Source organism: Geosmithia morbida (assembly GCF_012550715.1).
Source record: "Geosmithia morbida isolate 1262 chromosome Unknown scaffold_3, whole genome shotgun sequence".
Classification (NCBI taxonomy): Eukaryota; Fungi; Ascomycota; class Sordariomycetes; order Hypocreales; family Bionectriaceae; genus Geosmithia; species Geosmithia morbida.
This window is the reverse complement of record NW_023336190.1, coordinates 788879-803349: the sequence shown is the minus strand read 5'-3', so window position 1 is coordinate 803349 and position 14471 is coordinate 788879. Positions and strand designations below refer to the sequence as shown.

At 54.6% G+C, this 14471-nt stretch overlaps 6 protein-coding genes across 6 annotated transcripts; 3 read left to right on the top strand and 3 right to left on the bottom strand.

Moving 5' to 3' along the window:
• Positions 1-1149: 1149 nt before the first annotated feature.
• Positions 1150-2697, top strand: GMORB2_5183 (uncharacterized protein; the record flags this gene model as incomplete). The annotated part of the gene is made up of 1 exon (XM_035467157.1): positions 1150-2697. The coding sequence occupies one exon, from the start codon at positions 1150-1152 to the stop codon at positions 2695-2697; it is 1548 nt and encodes a 515-aa protein (XP_035323169.1).
• Positions 2698-2972: 275 nt separating this feature from the next.
• Positions 2973-3387, top strand: GMORB2_5182 (uncharacterized protein; the record flags this gene model as incomplete). The annotated part of the gene is made up of 2 exons (XM_035467156.1): positions 2973-3215; positions 3277-3387. The coding sequence occupies 2 exons, from the start codon at positions 2973-2975 to the stop codon at positions 3385-3387; spliced, it is 354 nt and encodes a 117-aa protein (XP_035323168.1).
• Positions 3388-4288: 901 nt separating this feature from the next.
• On the bottom strand, positions 4289-4648 carry GMORB2_5181 (uncharacterized protein; the record flags this gene model as incomplete). The annotated part of the gene is made up of 1 exon (XM_035467155.1): positions 4289-4648. One exon carries the CDS (start codon positions 4646-4648, stop codon positions 4289-4291), a length of 360 nt encoding a protein of 119 aa, XP_035323167.1.
• A 2095-nt stretch (positions 4649-6743) lies between these two features.
• GMORB2_5180 (cytochrome c oxidase assembly factor 5) lies at positions 6744-7242 on the bottom strand (the record flags this gene model as incomplete). The annotated part of the gene is made up of 2 exons (XM_035467154.1): positions 6744-7144; positions 7218-7242. The coding sequence occupies 2 exons, from the start codon at positions 7240-7242 to the stop codon at positions 6744-6746; spliced, it is 426 nt and encodes a 141-aa protein (XP_035323166.1).
• Positions 7243-8040: 798 nt separating this feature from the next.
• On the top strand, positions 8041-9950 carry GMORB2_5179 (lysosomal acid lipase/cholesteryl ester hydrolase; the record flags this gene model as incomplete). The annotated part of the gene is made up of 3 exons (XM_035467153.1): positions 8041-8119; positions 8382-8677; positions 8772-9950. Coding segments are annotated over 3 exons (1554 nt in total), but the record flags the coding sequence as incomplete, so codon positions are not given.
• Positions 9951-10856: 906 nt separating this feature from the next.
• GMORB2_5178 (uncharacterized protein) lies at positions 10857-14369 on the bottom strand (the record flags this gene model as incomplete). The annotated part of the gene is made up of 4 exons (XM_035467152.1): positions 10857-11068; positions 11237-11996; positions 12134-13668; positions 13865-14369. The coding sequence occupies 4 exons, from the start codon at positions 14367-14369 to the stop codon at positions 10857-10859; spliced, it is 3012 nt and encodes a 1003-aa protein (XP_035323164.1).
• Between the last annotated feature and the right edge of the window lie 102 nt (positions 14370-14471).

Genomic DNA, 14471 nt, shown 5'->3' with positions numbered 1-14471 from the left:
ACCAGACGCCGGTATGCCGAAGGTTCGATTCCATATTACAAACGAGTTTACCTTCTACATGACCCACCCGGAACCGGAAAGACCAGCTTCAGCCTGTCAGTTGCAGGCGAACTGGGCGTAGACATCTACGTCGTCAGCATCCCCAAGGAGATCTACTGTGCGTGGGATGGTGCGTTGCATAGATGATAGAGCCAACAGATCGTCTTGACACAAGGTCACACAACCACTCACTTTCCACCATCCCTGACATCAACCAGAGTACCCTGTACCGAGAGGCGACTTGCTACGGACTCAGGACTTCTCTGTTCTAAAGTGTCTCTCGCCTAGAAGAAAAGGCAAAGAAAGGGACGGATCGCGGAGGCGGCGAGATTGGTGACTGGTGTGTCCCAAAGCGTGGCCGAGTGCTATGGTTAGTAATGTTATGCACGAACTTGGGTCGTGAAATGGCTGGCCCGTTTAAACATGCCCACGCAGATTGGCACCAGTCACTAATCTCGCCTTGCTCCTGGGTGTGGCTTTAGTCTGACTGTCTGATTGGCGCATGAGATACGGGGACCGGAATAAGTTGCATCCATCTCGGCAACTACGAGTTGGGGGGCGGGGGGGGGCTATTATCCTCACGCATGTCAATCTTGCCATAATCGTAAACCCTCTACGGAGTACCTTTCGCAACCTACCGCTTCTCTCGACGGTAGTTGATCAACCATGTCCCAAGACCCACGGGATGAGGAATTGAAAAGGCTGAAACAACTTCTTGAGGATGCAGTGCAGGCCAAAAAGATGCAGAGCGGCGCCGAGAGGAAGAGCAGCAACAACGGCGTGATGCAGAAGCCGCCGTCCTCGCGCTCCAGGAAGAACTAAGAGAAAGAGACACCGTGCAGCTCGGTACGGTTCCCAGAACTCGCCCCTCTACCAAGCCCCTCTGATAAGCTCCTCTGCTGACAGCATCAAGACCAAGATCTCCATGGATATATCCAGTGCGTCCACAACCTCAACTTTAGCCTCAGATGCCTGGCTCCTTCCCTACAAAAGTTTAGACCCCAGACGCTATCGGAGGGCGAGAGGTCTAAGGCAATAACATCTGGCCGAACAAGCATTGTAGGGAAATATTACCCGCATAAGATGCGTATATGGACCGATTTTGACGACATGTGTCGGCAATCATTTTCCCGCATTCAGGACGTCCTTGGCCATCGTCGTGTCTTCCCGTCTGTCATTAACACGCGCGCTATAGCTGGGGAGATTGAGGATGAACTCCCCCTAGAGTTTCTAGGGTTAGAGTCGTTTTTGAATGAGACGAAGACATCTCAGTTCATCCACAAGACCCTTCAGATACCCACTCGCAGGATCCTCAACGCCTACCTCGAAGCCAGTGGTCAGCAGAAGAAGGTCTTCTTTGACAACTGTACGTCTGGCTGGGCAAAGCGTTCAGTACAGACGCCTACCCCAGGCGGAGACAGCGACGAGCCCGGGGCTCAGGCTGCCGCCAGGCCGCCACCCAAGACACAGCCTGATTGCTATGTGCTTGCAACCGACACCATAGCCTCGGCTGGAGACGTGGGCGATCCGGATAACGAACCATATACATTCGACGAGGAGTTTCTAGCTAGTGGCCTCTTACACAATGTCCGCCGCATCAGTCTAGCAGAGCACAAGGCCCTCCACCGTCTACGTGCAGCAACTATGCAAAGCTACGTCGACGGTTCGATGCCCGAAGACTTTATAGTGCACTTAGCCCACGTTGCCTCTAAACGAGAGACAGGGGATGAGCAGGAAGAAACCCGCCGAGTGGAGAGCGTCCCTGGCCAGGTCTTTTACGCCCGCGCACTAACCCAAGCATTCCACTATATGGTCTCCTCAGGCGTGGAATTCGAATATATGGCCACTGGCGAAACGCTCTCCTTCCTACGGGTGCGGCCTGAAGACCCGACTACTCTTTATCACGCATGTCTCTTCCCCCAGTATGCCACTACTCCTACCGGGGCAGAGGATGATAGGCAGCTATCGGATGATAAGAGGGCCCGTCTTGCTGTGTCGATGCTCTCGTCCATCACTCTCATGGCCCTAGAAACGACGCCTAGCCGAGTGCGTCAGCGTGACTTTAATCTTTCCCAGCTAACTCGTTTCCCTCAACTACCGGCTTCTAGCACGGCAGCCTCGAGCCCGGGAGGCAGCTTGGTGTCGCGTAAGCGATATCACCGTGACGACAGTGACCGAGATAGCACTGATGACGATGACCCCGGGGATGACGACGACGACGCACGCTCTACATCAAGCAACATGGACATTCCAGCTAGAGGACGTCGCCGACGTAGCTCGCCGCTCAAGAAGCAATGGAACGCGTCGGACGCTGATGGCTCCCAGAGGCATGCGGGGGTGAAGAGAAAACGAGGAGGGCATCGACTTAAACTCACGCAGCCCCAGCCACCAGGAAAACTCGGCCTGCAGAGGTGGGACGTTAAAGGACACAAGCCAAGAAGACCGACGCTGCCTAGCCAGCGCGACCCCTCGACGTCCCGTCCTATACGGCCCTTTTGCACCCAGGGATGCCTACGTGGCCTTATACACGGCGAAGAGATGGATGCCGGTTGTCCTAACCTCCTACTGCACATACAAGCAGCACGGCGCGATTCTAAGTCCTGGCGGCCGTCAATCAAGCACGCATTGACACCTAACGAGCTCTGCGAGCTTATATAGCTACAGCTCCTATCTAACGCCGAGCAGGACTGCGACTGCTTACTAGAGCGAGGTCTAGTAGGTGCGATCGGCTGTCTTTTCAAGATAACCGTCACGGGGTATGGATATACGTTTGTAGCTAAGGGAATGGGGAGTGGAATAGCTATCGGCTACTACGCGAGGTCGACGTGTATAAGGGTCTTATAGAGCAGCAGGGATTAACGATCCCAGTATGCCTCGGCATGATGCCGCTACTCCTACCATATCCCACAACGAACGGCACACTTATAACACACATGCTTCTAATGTCGTATGCGGGTCTAGGACTACACACCCGAGCCGCCCAGCAAGTCGCCAAGATAGGCCGTGTTGACCTCGAGCGCGAGTCAGAGCGCACTCTTCAAGAGCTTAAAGCCCACGGCCTTGTCGATCGAGACGATATAAGTAACGGCAACTTGACCTGGAACCGCGAGCTACAACTTGTTATGAAGATTGATTTCGACCACGCCTCCGTCAACGGGTCCAAGGCCCTTAGTCCGGTCAGCAAGGCAAGCCCGGCAACGAGTTTCGGAAGCTCCCACTGCTCTGACGTGCCTATAGGCCGCATCAAAGCGAGACGGAGAGCATGGGACGACGGCGAGCGTGCTGAAAGCCCCTCCAGACTGCTACAAAACGCACGACGATCAGACGCTTTCATCGCCAGCCTTCTAGTTGACGCGATGGTGTGACCAATACTGCTTCTGATCGAAGTGAGGGAGAAACCCGGGTAGCTAGAAGCGCGTGCACCGGTTGGAAGCGACAACGCAGCTCGAAAGATACAGGGGGCAAATCTCCATGGGGCGGAGGAGGAAGGGCGTACGAGAAGAACGGGAGTATTGTCATACCTTTTCCGTCGTTGTATTAGTCGGGAGAGCAGAGCTCGTCCCGTGTGGTGATTTGGCAGGGACGGTGTCGGACCTGACACTATGAACGTCCGGATCGACACAAGAGCAAGACCGTGTAAGTGGAATGGCGAGGTTGTCAGTCGGTGAGGAGATATCGAGAGATCATCGAATAACGTGATGCTCATGTAAGAACGAGCACTATAAACACAACTAACTTACATGTAAAGGTAGGTTAGGTGTCATGTAGTGTTAAGGTTCTTATCTTCATTTATTGTGTAGTGCTGGATTCGATAGTTTTATGGTCGAGTCCCGCTTACCTAGGTTATGTGATGATATACTATGACAAGTATATTCAAGAAAGAGGAGGGATAGAAGCAGGTAGTAAGCAAGCTGATATTCGACGGAAGCAAACAAGAAATTGATGACAAGTATAGGCAAGTGTATATAGTGCGCGAGACGGGTGACCATGCCATCGCTGGCGGCATCGTCGGCCCCATCGCGCAGGTACTCGTAAAAGTCTTGGGGTCTGGCTTTCGGGGCGCAGCCTGCGCTCCGACGCGGACGTGAAGAGCCCCAGGCCCGAGAGGTCCTTGAACTCGCGGACTTGAGCCGTCAGTTGGTCCACGATGCGGGCATGTAGTGCCTGCTCGGCGTCGAGGAATGAGGCCGAGTGGTAGGCGCACACCCTCTTGCTCTCAATGTCGGGCAAGAGACTGGCGGGCGCGTGGTTAACGTAGCGGAAGATCTGCACCGCCAGGACCGGTAACGGCGCCTGCCAGCGCTCCTTGGGATACGCAGCCGCCGCCACCGCCATGTACAGAAGATGAGTCAGCAACATGCACAGGTTGCGGGCCTTGTTGCGCGACGCCGTTGTCATAGAAGTTGGCCGAGCTGAGAGTGCGCGAGGGCACCTTAGAGAATGACGATGAGGCGTCGTCGTTGGCAGCCATGGTGCCCTGACTGGCAAAGGCGGGGTCGCCCTCGAGGTCGTCGTATAGGTGCACGCAGATGTCGAGGTTAACAGCGTCGAGAATGTCCATGCGCAGCTTTATGAGGTGCTCCTGGCCGTTGTGCAGCGTCTCAAGCATGGGTGTGCCGGCTGGATGAGGTGCGAGAGGGCCTCACATAGGATGGACTCAAAGCCGGCGGGGGGGGGGGGGGGGGGGGGGGGGGGGGGGGGGGCGCATGCAGAGGGGGGACAGGTGGCCGTAGTCTTCGCGGGCCCTCTGGTATCAGTCGCGCGAATGGTTGATGGATATGCGGCCTGACTCGACCTTGCGTCACAGGAAGCGCCGTTCAAAGTGGACCGTGTCCTGGACGAGGATGGAGCCTAAGGGATGTGTATAAGTAGATCGACAGACCAGTACTCGTAGCTGGTACTACGGTGATAGAAACGGCAACATCTACGAGTAATCTTATGCACTGCGAGTCCCCCTTGACGGCCTTCTTTCAGCTGGAGAGGGGCAACCTAAGGAGCTCGTATTCAATCAAGAAGCAGGGAACACGTGGCCGCTGTATGCGATAGAGGACAGCGGTTTCGTAGACTACCGTCCCACTGATAGTCATCAACTTGGCCACCCCTTTCTCGGGCAGCGAGCATAAGTCAACATGACCATTGTACAGCGGCACGGATGCCACCGCCAAGCCAGCCTTAATGTCCTTAGGAGAGATTTGCGTGTTATCTGCTCAAGAAGTGTAACCGCTTACCAGTGGGGATGACTGTCAAAATGTCGAGCTCGTTCTCACATGGCCGCAAACCCCCGGGAGTTGACGCGTCAGTTCCGCTCCGAGCTCTACGAGGACGCTAGTAACAAAGATTCACGTGCCGGATCTTGACCACAACCTCTACCCGACTCTGGGACATACAGGCTGGTGGGATCGAGGGCTTGAGCTCTAAACGGTGGTAGTGGCAACGGCAGTTGCGGCCTTGCTATCAGGGGCTGGAGTCTGGGAGGGACTGCCGGATGGCGAGGGGGAACAAAACATCACAAGAGGCGACGGGATCACAGGCTCAGCTAGATATAGTGATACCTTGATCACGTTAAATTGCCTACCCTCGGGACTAAGCCACCTGATGACAAGACGTAGGACCGATGACATGTTAGTCGATAGGTACAAGAGCCTCCAGCTCCCAAGAAGAGGCACCGTCTGCATATGCTGCATCGGTAACCGACGAGTCTCACAGAGCTACCTCTCATCACAATGGCCTGTCTCACCATGTTCGCCGATGTGAGTTCTCCCTCTCCCTACAAAACATCTACACTGCTAACCCCATAAACACGCCTTTTCCGTCCATCCCACTGTTCCTGTCCATGGCAGGATATACCTTCTGCGCTCAGTTATCGGGCTCACTATCCTTGCGCAGTGTGTCACTGTTGGCATCGGGATATGCTATATGCTCCGGGACGAGACTGAATGGGTCTGGGGTTGCCTCGCCTTACCTCGCTTCGTCTGTATGGTGACTGTATCCTGTTCGCTGCGCATTGCGATGCAAAAAAAAAAAAAAAAGGGTTTGAATGAGAAAATGGCTTCCACTGGCAGTATGGGACGTGGGAAGCACGATGCCCGTGGTTGTCATAGCCGGCTCCATCTTACACATCGTCCCAAGAGAGTCCGCGGGCTCATTACCAAGGCCCCAACGTTGATACGACGGTCTAGACGGTAGGCGCAGGTCAGACAGACAGTGAGTGGTATTACCAAATTCTCCGGACCCCCTCCCAGAGGGTATATACTACGCTGGTGACGACCATGTCCGATGGTCGTATCAGCACAACCCAGAAAAGGAGGGCTCAAGCAACTTGGTTCAAGCAACTCGGCATTCTCAGCCTCGGCTCGATACGTATTCATGCCTAGACCTCTCTCTGCTTTCTTCTCTCACCTTCTTCCCAATTCCTGTATCCAGCTTCGGCACGGGACTTTCGCGAGGCGCCTATCAGTAGTCATGTCAATTATTATACTCGTACAGTCAACATCTCGTTCTTTCCACTATATTCCAGAGTAAATTGTACATGTGATATATCCTACAGATATGGTCTCGTCCACGGCAGGCCACGAAAAGAAAAGAAAAAAGGGCCAGAAGAGAAGAGGGAAAAAAGCTATGCAAGATGGAAAACAACATATTTAAGACAACCCAACGCCAACTCCATGCCACACGTACAGCACTGCACCCATAGAGTCTCATCTTCACTTTGAGCCATTCTGTTGCTGTTGCTGCGCCTGCTGCTGCCGCATAAGCTCGGCCTGGTAGTTCTCATTCTCAATATCCCTCCAGTCCTTGGGTATGGGCTCGTTGCCGCTCGTCTCCTTGACGCCGCCGGCGAAGGCCGCCTTGCCGGCGTAGAGCTGGTATCCCTTGCCGGCGGCGCCCTCGGTCGACTCGAGCGCCCGGTACGTGACAGGCATGTTTCCTCGGAACCGCTTGCGCATGTCCACCAGCCCGCGCTTGCACTCGCCGTAACCCTTCTTGAGCTGCCGGCACTCGAGGGGCAGCGTGTCGACCAGGGGTTCGCGGAGGCAGTCGGCCGCCGAGTTGCGGTGCACCATGACGCAGTCGGATTGCTGGAGGCACGCAGCCAGCGCGTCGCCTAGTCTCGATGTCAGACACATACGCATTGGGGGTAGGCGAACGATGGGGAGGAAGAAAAAGAAATGACCTACGCAATTCCTGACATGAGCTGGGCATCTTGGGGAGGAGGACAGGCGACGGACAGATCAATGCTGGTTGGCAATATAATCAATCGTCGAAGCTGGGTAAGGGACCACGCGGGAAATCAATCCTCAGCCGATTTTTCTGACGAGCGTAATTGGTCAGCAAAAGAAAAGAAAAGACAAGGAAAGTCTACAAGGCTTCAGTGGCGTAGATCAAGTGTGGCTGTTGTGGAAATCAACAAAATCGTGGCTTGAAGAAAATAAAATAAAAAATAAACAGTCAATAAGATGTTTGACTTACGAGTACGGCGACGGTACGGAGTATCATTACCTCCACGTAGAGGCTCCACGTAGAGGCTCCACATAGAGGCTCCACATAGAGGCTAGTAGTAATTCGGAGTCTCGTAAGCATGTGACATCAATCTACCTTCTCACCTTCTCACCCCCCTCCGACTCTTCTAGCCTCCCTCCTTCTGATGCCATCAACCAAGAGGGGAAAGGGAGAGAAAGAGATAACGAAAAAAAAAAGATACACAGATCCAGACATGGCACCGGAATCATTGTCACACCTCACCGTTTAACCCTTTACTGTCCCTCGCGCTGCGCATCAGACCTGGTTGGCTCTACCGGTCGTCATGCCTGTCCCATTCCTCGGGAGACTACACCCGTGAGTTCCCCAATTTGCGACAAGAAGGTCGCACACTACCCGTTGACGATGTCGTCGTCATCGTAACCTCCCCTCCCTCCTGCCCTCCCCCCCCCCCCCCCCCCCCCCCCCCCCCCCCCTCCTCCCCCGGGACTTAAACTGACATTTATCGTTCGAACTGGTAGCACTGAGTACTTTGCTCTTGTGGGGTCATTTCTCCTCGTCGGTCTCGAGGCCATTATCCGCGTCTTGACACTAGCTCTGCGTAAGTACATGGGGAAGAACAAGTCCGGGCGAGACATGTATGCATCCGCGGCACGTGCTGACACACAGCGTATTCCAGCCAGCTTTCTCGTCAACCTCTTCTACCGAGCTTCACGACGCCTATTCAACTACTTGACCGCGTCTGCGCAGGCCAGGGCTTCAAAGAAGAAGAAATGTAACGCTTACCCAACACGAAACACCCCCTCCCCCCCTTTCCGAAATGCGCGAGTGCGCGCGGCGCTGACCATTGATCTCTCTCACAGCCGCTGCGTCGTCGATCCGCGATGCTGCCGACTTCGTCGAGCTATGCCGTGTCTGGGGCTACGAGGCAGAAGAGCATATAGTCCAGACAAAGGACGGCTTTCTCCTCGGTGTCCATCGTCTCCAGTGGAGGAGGGGAGAGGAAAGCCAGGCCGTCAACAGCGGGCCTGGCAGCATCAAGAAGAGGGTCGCTTACCTCCATCACGGACTGTTGATGAACTCGGAGGTCTGGGTCTGCATGACGGATGAGCAGCGATGCCTTCCCTTCAAGCTGGTCGAGAGAGGATTCGATGTCTGGGTCAGGACCTCCATGAGCCTTCATACTCACATATATATACCGCCTCCCCCCCCCCCTAAGTGCATAAAAGCTAACTCGAGATTCTATATGGTAGCTGGGCAATAATCGCGGAAACAAGTACTCGAAGAAGTCGATACACGCCTCACCGACGTCGGTCGAGTTCTGGGACTTCTCCATCGACGAATTCGCCTTCCACGACATCCCCAACACGATAGAGTACATTCTGGACACGACGCAGCAGGCGAGCCTGTCGTACATTGGCTTCTCGCAGGGGACGGCGCAGGCGTTCGCGACGCTTGCGATCCACCCGACGCTGAACCAAAAGGTCAACGTCTTCATCGCGCTGGCACCGGCCATGGCGCCGGCTGGCCTGTCCAACGGCGTGGTGGACTCGCTGATCAAGGCGTCCCCGCAGGTGCTGTTTCTGCTGTTCGGGCGGCGGTCGATCCTCAGCTCGGCGACCATGTGGGAGACGCTCCTGTACCCCCCGCTGTTCTGCCGACTGATCGACATGGGGCTCTCGTTCCTCTTCAACTGGGACACGGCCAACATATCCGCGAGTCAGAAGCTGGCAGCCTACCCACACCTGTACTCGTTCACGAGCACCAAGAGTGTGGTGCACTGGTTCCAGATCATCCGCAACAAGTCGTTTCAGATGTACGACGACGACGTATACCAGCCCATGAGCGTCACCTCTCCGCACAAGTTCTCCAAGGTGGCCAAGTACCCCACGCGCAACATCCGCACCCCCGTCGTCCTCATCTATGGTGGCTCAGACTCCCTCGTCGACATCAGGGCAATGCTCCGCGAGCTGCCCGCCCAGACTGTCGCCACCGAGATCCCCCACTACGAGCACCTCGACTTCCTCTGGGCCCGCGACGTCGACCGCCAGGTCTTCCAGCACGTCTTCGACGCCCTCGACAGCTTCACCGACGCCACCCACTCCAAGGAGGAGTACGACCGCTACTACGCCGTCCGTCACCACAGCCTGGTCGGCTCCGCCCGCCCCACGCCCTCGGCCCTCGGCATCGTCACCGACCGGGTCGGCAGCTCCTCCCCCGGGGACCCTCCCCACCCGCCTTCCTCTCCCGACCCCCAGATCAGGCAGCATATCGCCCGCGAGCAGATCGCCAGGCTCATCCGGGACAGGCAAGCCTCCTTCGACAGCCTCTCTCACCCGTCAAGCGACACCGACGACGTCCCCGCCACCACCACCGCCGTCGCTGCTGTTGCCGCTGAACCTTCATCCACCGAGCCCCTCGTCATCTCTTAAGTCTCTGGATGGCACCGTCAGGAAAGGGTGCCCTCTGTATTCACCGAGAGTGAAAAGGACTCTTACCATACCATATGCACCCCGTCTCCTTCATTTTATCTCTTTGTCAATAGTAACTGTATTAGTCGTGATATTCAACTGTACCTTCCCAAATCCTCTTTTCTGTATCCTTACCTTGTATAGACAGGACAGGGACCGTGGCTTGATACGTGTTACGTATCACACAATGCATTATTATACAAAACATCAATGAATCCATTCCCATACTCTACCTACGCGCTGTTCTTCACATGAAATATGATATGCACGCAAGGATTGAATTGAAAAAATAAATAAATATCAAACAAGAAATGGTGTTCAAGGTACTCCCATAGAACGGTGATATCGAAGAAAGGATTGAAAGAGAGGAGAGAAGAGTCTTGAGGTTCTCTTCTCGTCCCTGCCCCTCCCTTTCTTCTCTCTCTTGATATCTGTTTTCTTCGACTTTTCGCATGCTGCACCCAAACTAACGATGCTTCTCTTCTTTTTTTCTCTGCTCACAGGGCCGACAATTTCACTCCGATAAAAGGGGATAATATGCTCCTGGGTAATAATACTGACGAGACGAGATACCTGTCCATGACGCCGTTCTCTCGGGACGCCCGGTATGATGAAGGACAAGAGTTGCAGGCGGAAATAAGGGAAAATGCTGTAATTGTATAGGACAGAGAAAAGAAATAATAAGAAAATAAAGGATGAATATCTGAGGGTGGTTTCCATGCCAATTTTCCCAAATGTGCAATGGGTGGACATGCGGAGGGGGTATGCTCATCTCAATACCATGTATGCCGTGTGGCAAGAGGGTCGGGGTAGAAGGAGGAGGGGCCTACGAAGGGAGCAGGGGGGGGGGGGTTCGGTGATTGCAAGTCAGATGCTCACGTCTCCCAAGGGCAGGATCTTGGATGGATCCTTGTGGAACTGTGCCCGATAGTCGATGATGCCTTGGCTGATGGTCGCAAAATCCTTGATCTTGCGGCTGCGGAAGTCGGTGAGTAGTTTTCGAAGTCCCTGTATGTACTCTTGCTCCCGTTCGCCTTCGTATCCACCGTACGCTCCTAGCTGGAGGAGAACCTGATCATCTGTAGAGTAGCTTTGGTCAGTCGTTTTACTAGGTGGCCATCTCTTGCTCGTTTCTCATATATTCTTCCACCTTTCCTCCAAGGAATCGTTTGTGTATGTGTGGCCACTCGAGCGCACCCCACATGTATACCCTTCAATCTCTACCCTGGTGATAAATAAATACATACCAGGAGCTTGTATCGACTCAATGTGTTGATAATTGCATCGACTGCCCCTTGGGCACGTGACACCAGCCAAGTCGTCAGGGCATAGCTCCTTATTGACATCAATCTTGTTGCTATAAGTTAAGGATCGCAGGCCGCCAGGCACTTCCTGCTGGAACTTGGGGTGGAACCGATACGCACGAAAGTACCTCAGGGGCGTCTCGTAGGGAACAAATTTCGTCGACGATGGCGCCGGTGGCGCTGGTGCCTCATTGGCCTTGGGCTGAACCTGGTCCTGCTCTCGTGTTAGGCGGTGCGCGGGTTCAAGCGGAAGTATATCCCAGACAACTTCTCTTGGAGACCCTGGCTTGGAATCCTGCTGGCCCGTCGATATGGGCTTTGTGATGGGAGATGTAGCTGACACAACCTGGGTCTCACTGTCACTTTCACCGAGAAAATGGCTGCCTTTCGTAGTCGAAGGTTCGGACCCCGGCTTGTCATCTCCATCTTCACTGGATGTCGAAGACATGGCTTCGGGCGGTTCATACCCATCTGAACCTTCATCGTCTGACGTCGTCTGCTTTGTCTGCTGAGGTTCTTCGGGTGCTGCTGCGGACGGGCTGGGTCCAGTAATGTTGGCGCTCGCGTCTTCCTTATTGTCATCTTTGGCGCGCTCGACGGGCTCGTGAAGCCCCATCGTGACTGACTCCATTGGCCGCTGCTGTCCATCTTCCAACATTCCTGCTGGTGCCGGGGCGTCGCCCTGCGCATTATCCTCCTTCGTCTGCATTCGAGTTTCAAGAAGATGGGTATCTGCTTCCTCTTCTGGCGATGTGCGGGGTACATCACTTGCAGCACGAGAGGGTTTAGAGACTACGTCTATGGTTCACTCTCGTCAGCATTTGGAACAATTTGATTCACGGGTTTCAGGAACGTACCGGAGGCTTGGCCCGACAATTCGTGGGTCTCGTCGTCGCCAGAGAAGGATTCATCAATGACTTCGCTCCTCAACTTTTCCTCTTCCTGGAGGCTTTCCTGAATCTCCTGCTCCATTTTCTTGACTTGTGACTGAAGCGTCTGCAGCTTTAGCAACTGTTCTCTCCTGTGGGCTTCAATGATTGGCAGGCGTTCGCTGGCTGCCCGCGACCGACTCCGACTGGCTTCTTTGTTGTCGGATCGCTGCCGTCTTTCAGCTACCTTTGGCAGTCTCCTTGGGGCTTCATCAATAGGGCTTTGGCTCGACGCCTCACCGTACTCCGAACCTTGGCTCGGCGTGACTGATGCGGATGCTCGGTCTGTAGCTGGTGAGGACCGAAGAGAGGGCTTCCTCTTCTTCTTAGCTTCTGCCTCTGCAATCTTCCTTTTCATGGCCTCGATCTCCTTGTTCATGCTCTCCAAATTGATTCTGCCCCCCAAAGAAACGGGGGTCGTTACAACAGGACTAGATCGGCTCCGTACGGGGCGCACGTCATCCGTGTTGTAAGCACCGCGGCTTGGTGGAGGGTTGGTTGTAGAATTCTGTCGGTTGACAGATGCAGGCCGCTGTTCGGGCGAGTCGAGATCCATAGCTTCATCATCGTCGTCGTCGCTGACATCAATGAGGAAAGGTGCGGGCTTCCTATTCTGCCCAAAAGGGCGCTTGAACGGGCTGCCAGGCGTGTCGATGAAATCAGAAGCAACGGGTCTCTTCTGCGGATTTGTTGTCGGCGGGGTAGGCTTTGCGTCGAGAGCTAGACCTGTTATGAAAGACGGTAGCTGAGCTTCGGGTGGCTTCTGGGGGACCTGAGCTTGGTCCTGTGACGGTGATATTGCCGCTGTCTTGACGGGCTGCTTGTGATCTTGATTCTGGCTGCTGTTTTCACCGTGCTGCTCCTTGCCGCCCCCCGGCACAGGCTTTTGCGTCCGAGCCTCGCGTGCCCTCTTGAGGGCTTCCATCTTCTCCTGCAGTAACTTGGACTTCTCGGACTGCAGTTTGGGTGGCGTAGGTGATGGTGCTGCCGATGTCTGAGTAGTTGGGTCCGGCGAAGCTGCTGCAGACTGTTTCGTGCCCTTTGCTGCAAGGAGTCGAGCTATCCGGTCTTTTCGTTCTTCGGCTGGATTCTTAACAGGTCGTGATGTAGGTTCTTCAACAGACACCGCAGCCTCTTTATGCATCTCAGAAGGCTGACTTTTACGAGGTGGCTGTCCTGCATTAGGCTGTGTCGTTGCAGGTAAATCGGTTATTGGCGCAGATCGAGTCGAAGTAGCCTGGGGGTCGAGGCCAACATCCCGAAACAAGCCTTGCAATATGGGGGCGTCGATGCCTTCGTTGATGTAGTCTTGGAATCGCACATTCAAAGGCCAGAGCCGTAGGATAGCATCTTGTGCTTGTTTTCGAGCTTGCGCTAATGATTTGTCCTGTGCAGCTGGCTGAGGCGGCGGTTGACTATCGGCAGCTGTTGACGGCTGCGATGTTCCTATAAAACAAACATTGACTATTAGTTAATGGCCTCGGTCGCTATCCCGACGGTTTAAAATTTACCATTCATCTTTCCCGTACCGCCTGGGTTGATTTCGGTTGGCGAAAGGTGAGGTGAGTACGACCCCATTCGATCTGCGACGACACGCGTCAATATTCAACGACCAGAAATGGAGGCGTAGCCTTTGACAAACCTGGAGATGCATTCCTGGAAACTCCTTCTGTCTCCTGAGTAACTATAGTACCGAAGCTGCTGTTCTGGTGGGCCGTGGTCGTATCCTCATCAGAGTACTTTGGCTCATATATATCCTCCATTTCGCCTTCGCTCACTTCGCCCTCTTCCGCCTCTTCATTCTTCTCGGGGGCTTGCACGCTGTGGGCTATGTTCCGAGGACCGTGGGGAGCTGCCCCTGGTGGTTGATGGTGGACACCCGGGGCAGCAGACGGAGAGTTCCAGGATTGATGCCATCCTGCTGGCGCGCTGCCAGTGTTGGAGAAGCCCAAGCCGAGACCAGGTATTACGCTTCCACTATTGTCGAAGGTCTGTTGGGGAGCGTTCTTGTGGGAAAAGGGCGACGAGGTTTGTGCATCGCTGGGGTAATACGGGACGGCGTTGTACGCGGGATAGGGAAGATTTGACGTGGTTTGCGGGTGGTAACGGCCTTCCGGCGGACCGTGAGTGTAACCGTGCTGGCTCATTATGCGACGCTTCGAGAGGGTCGTTATTCAATCTCATCGGGTGCTACACTTATCCGAGGCCTGATGGTCTCTGCTGCCCAATACGATACAGCTCTGGCAGAA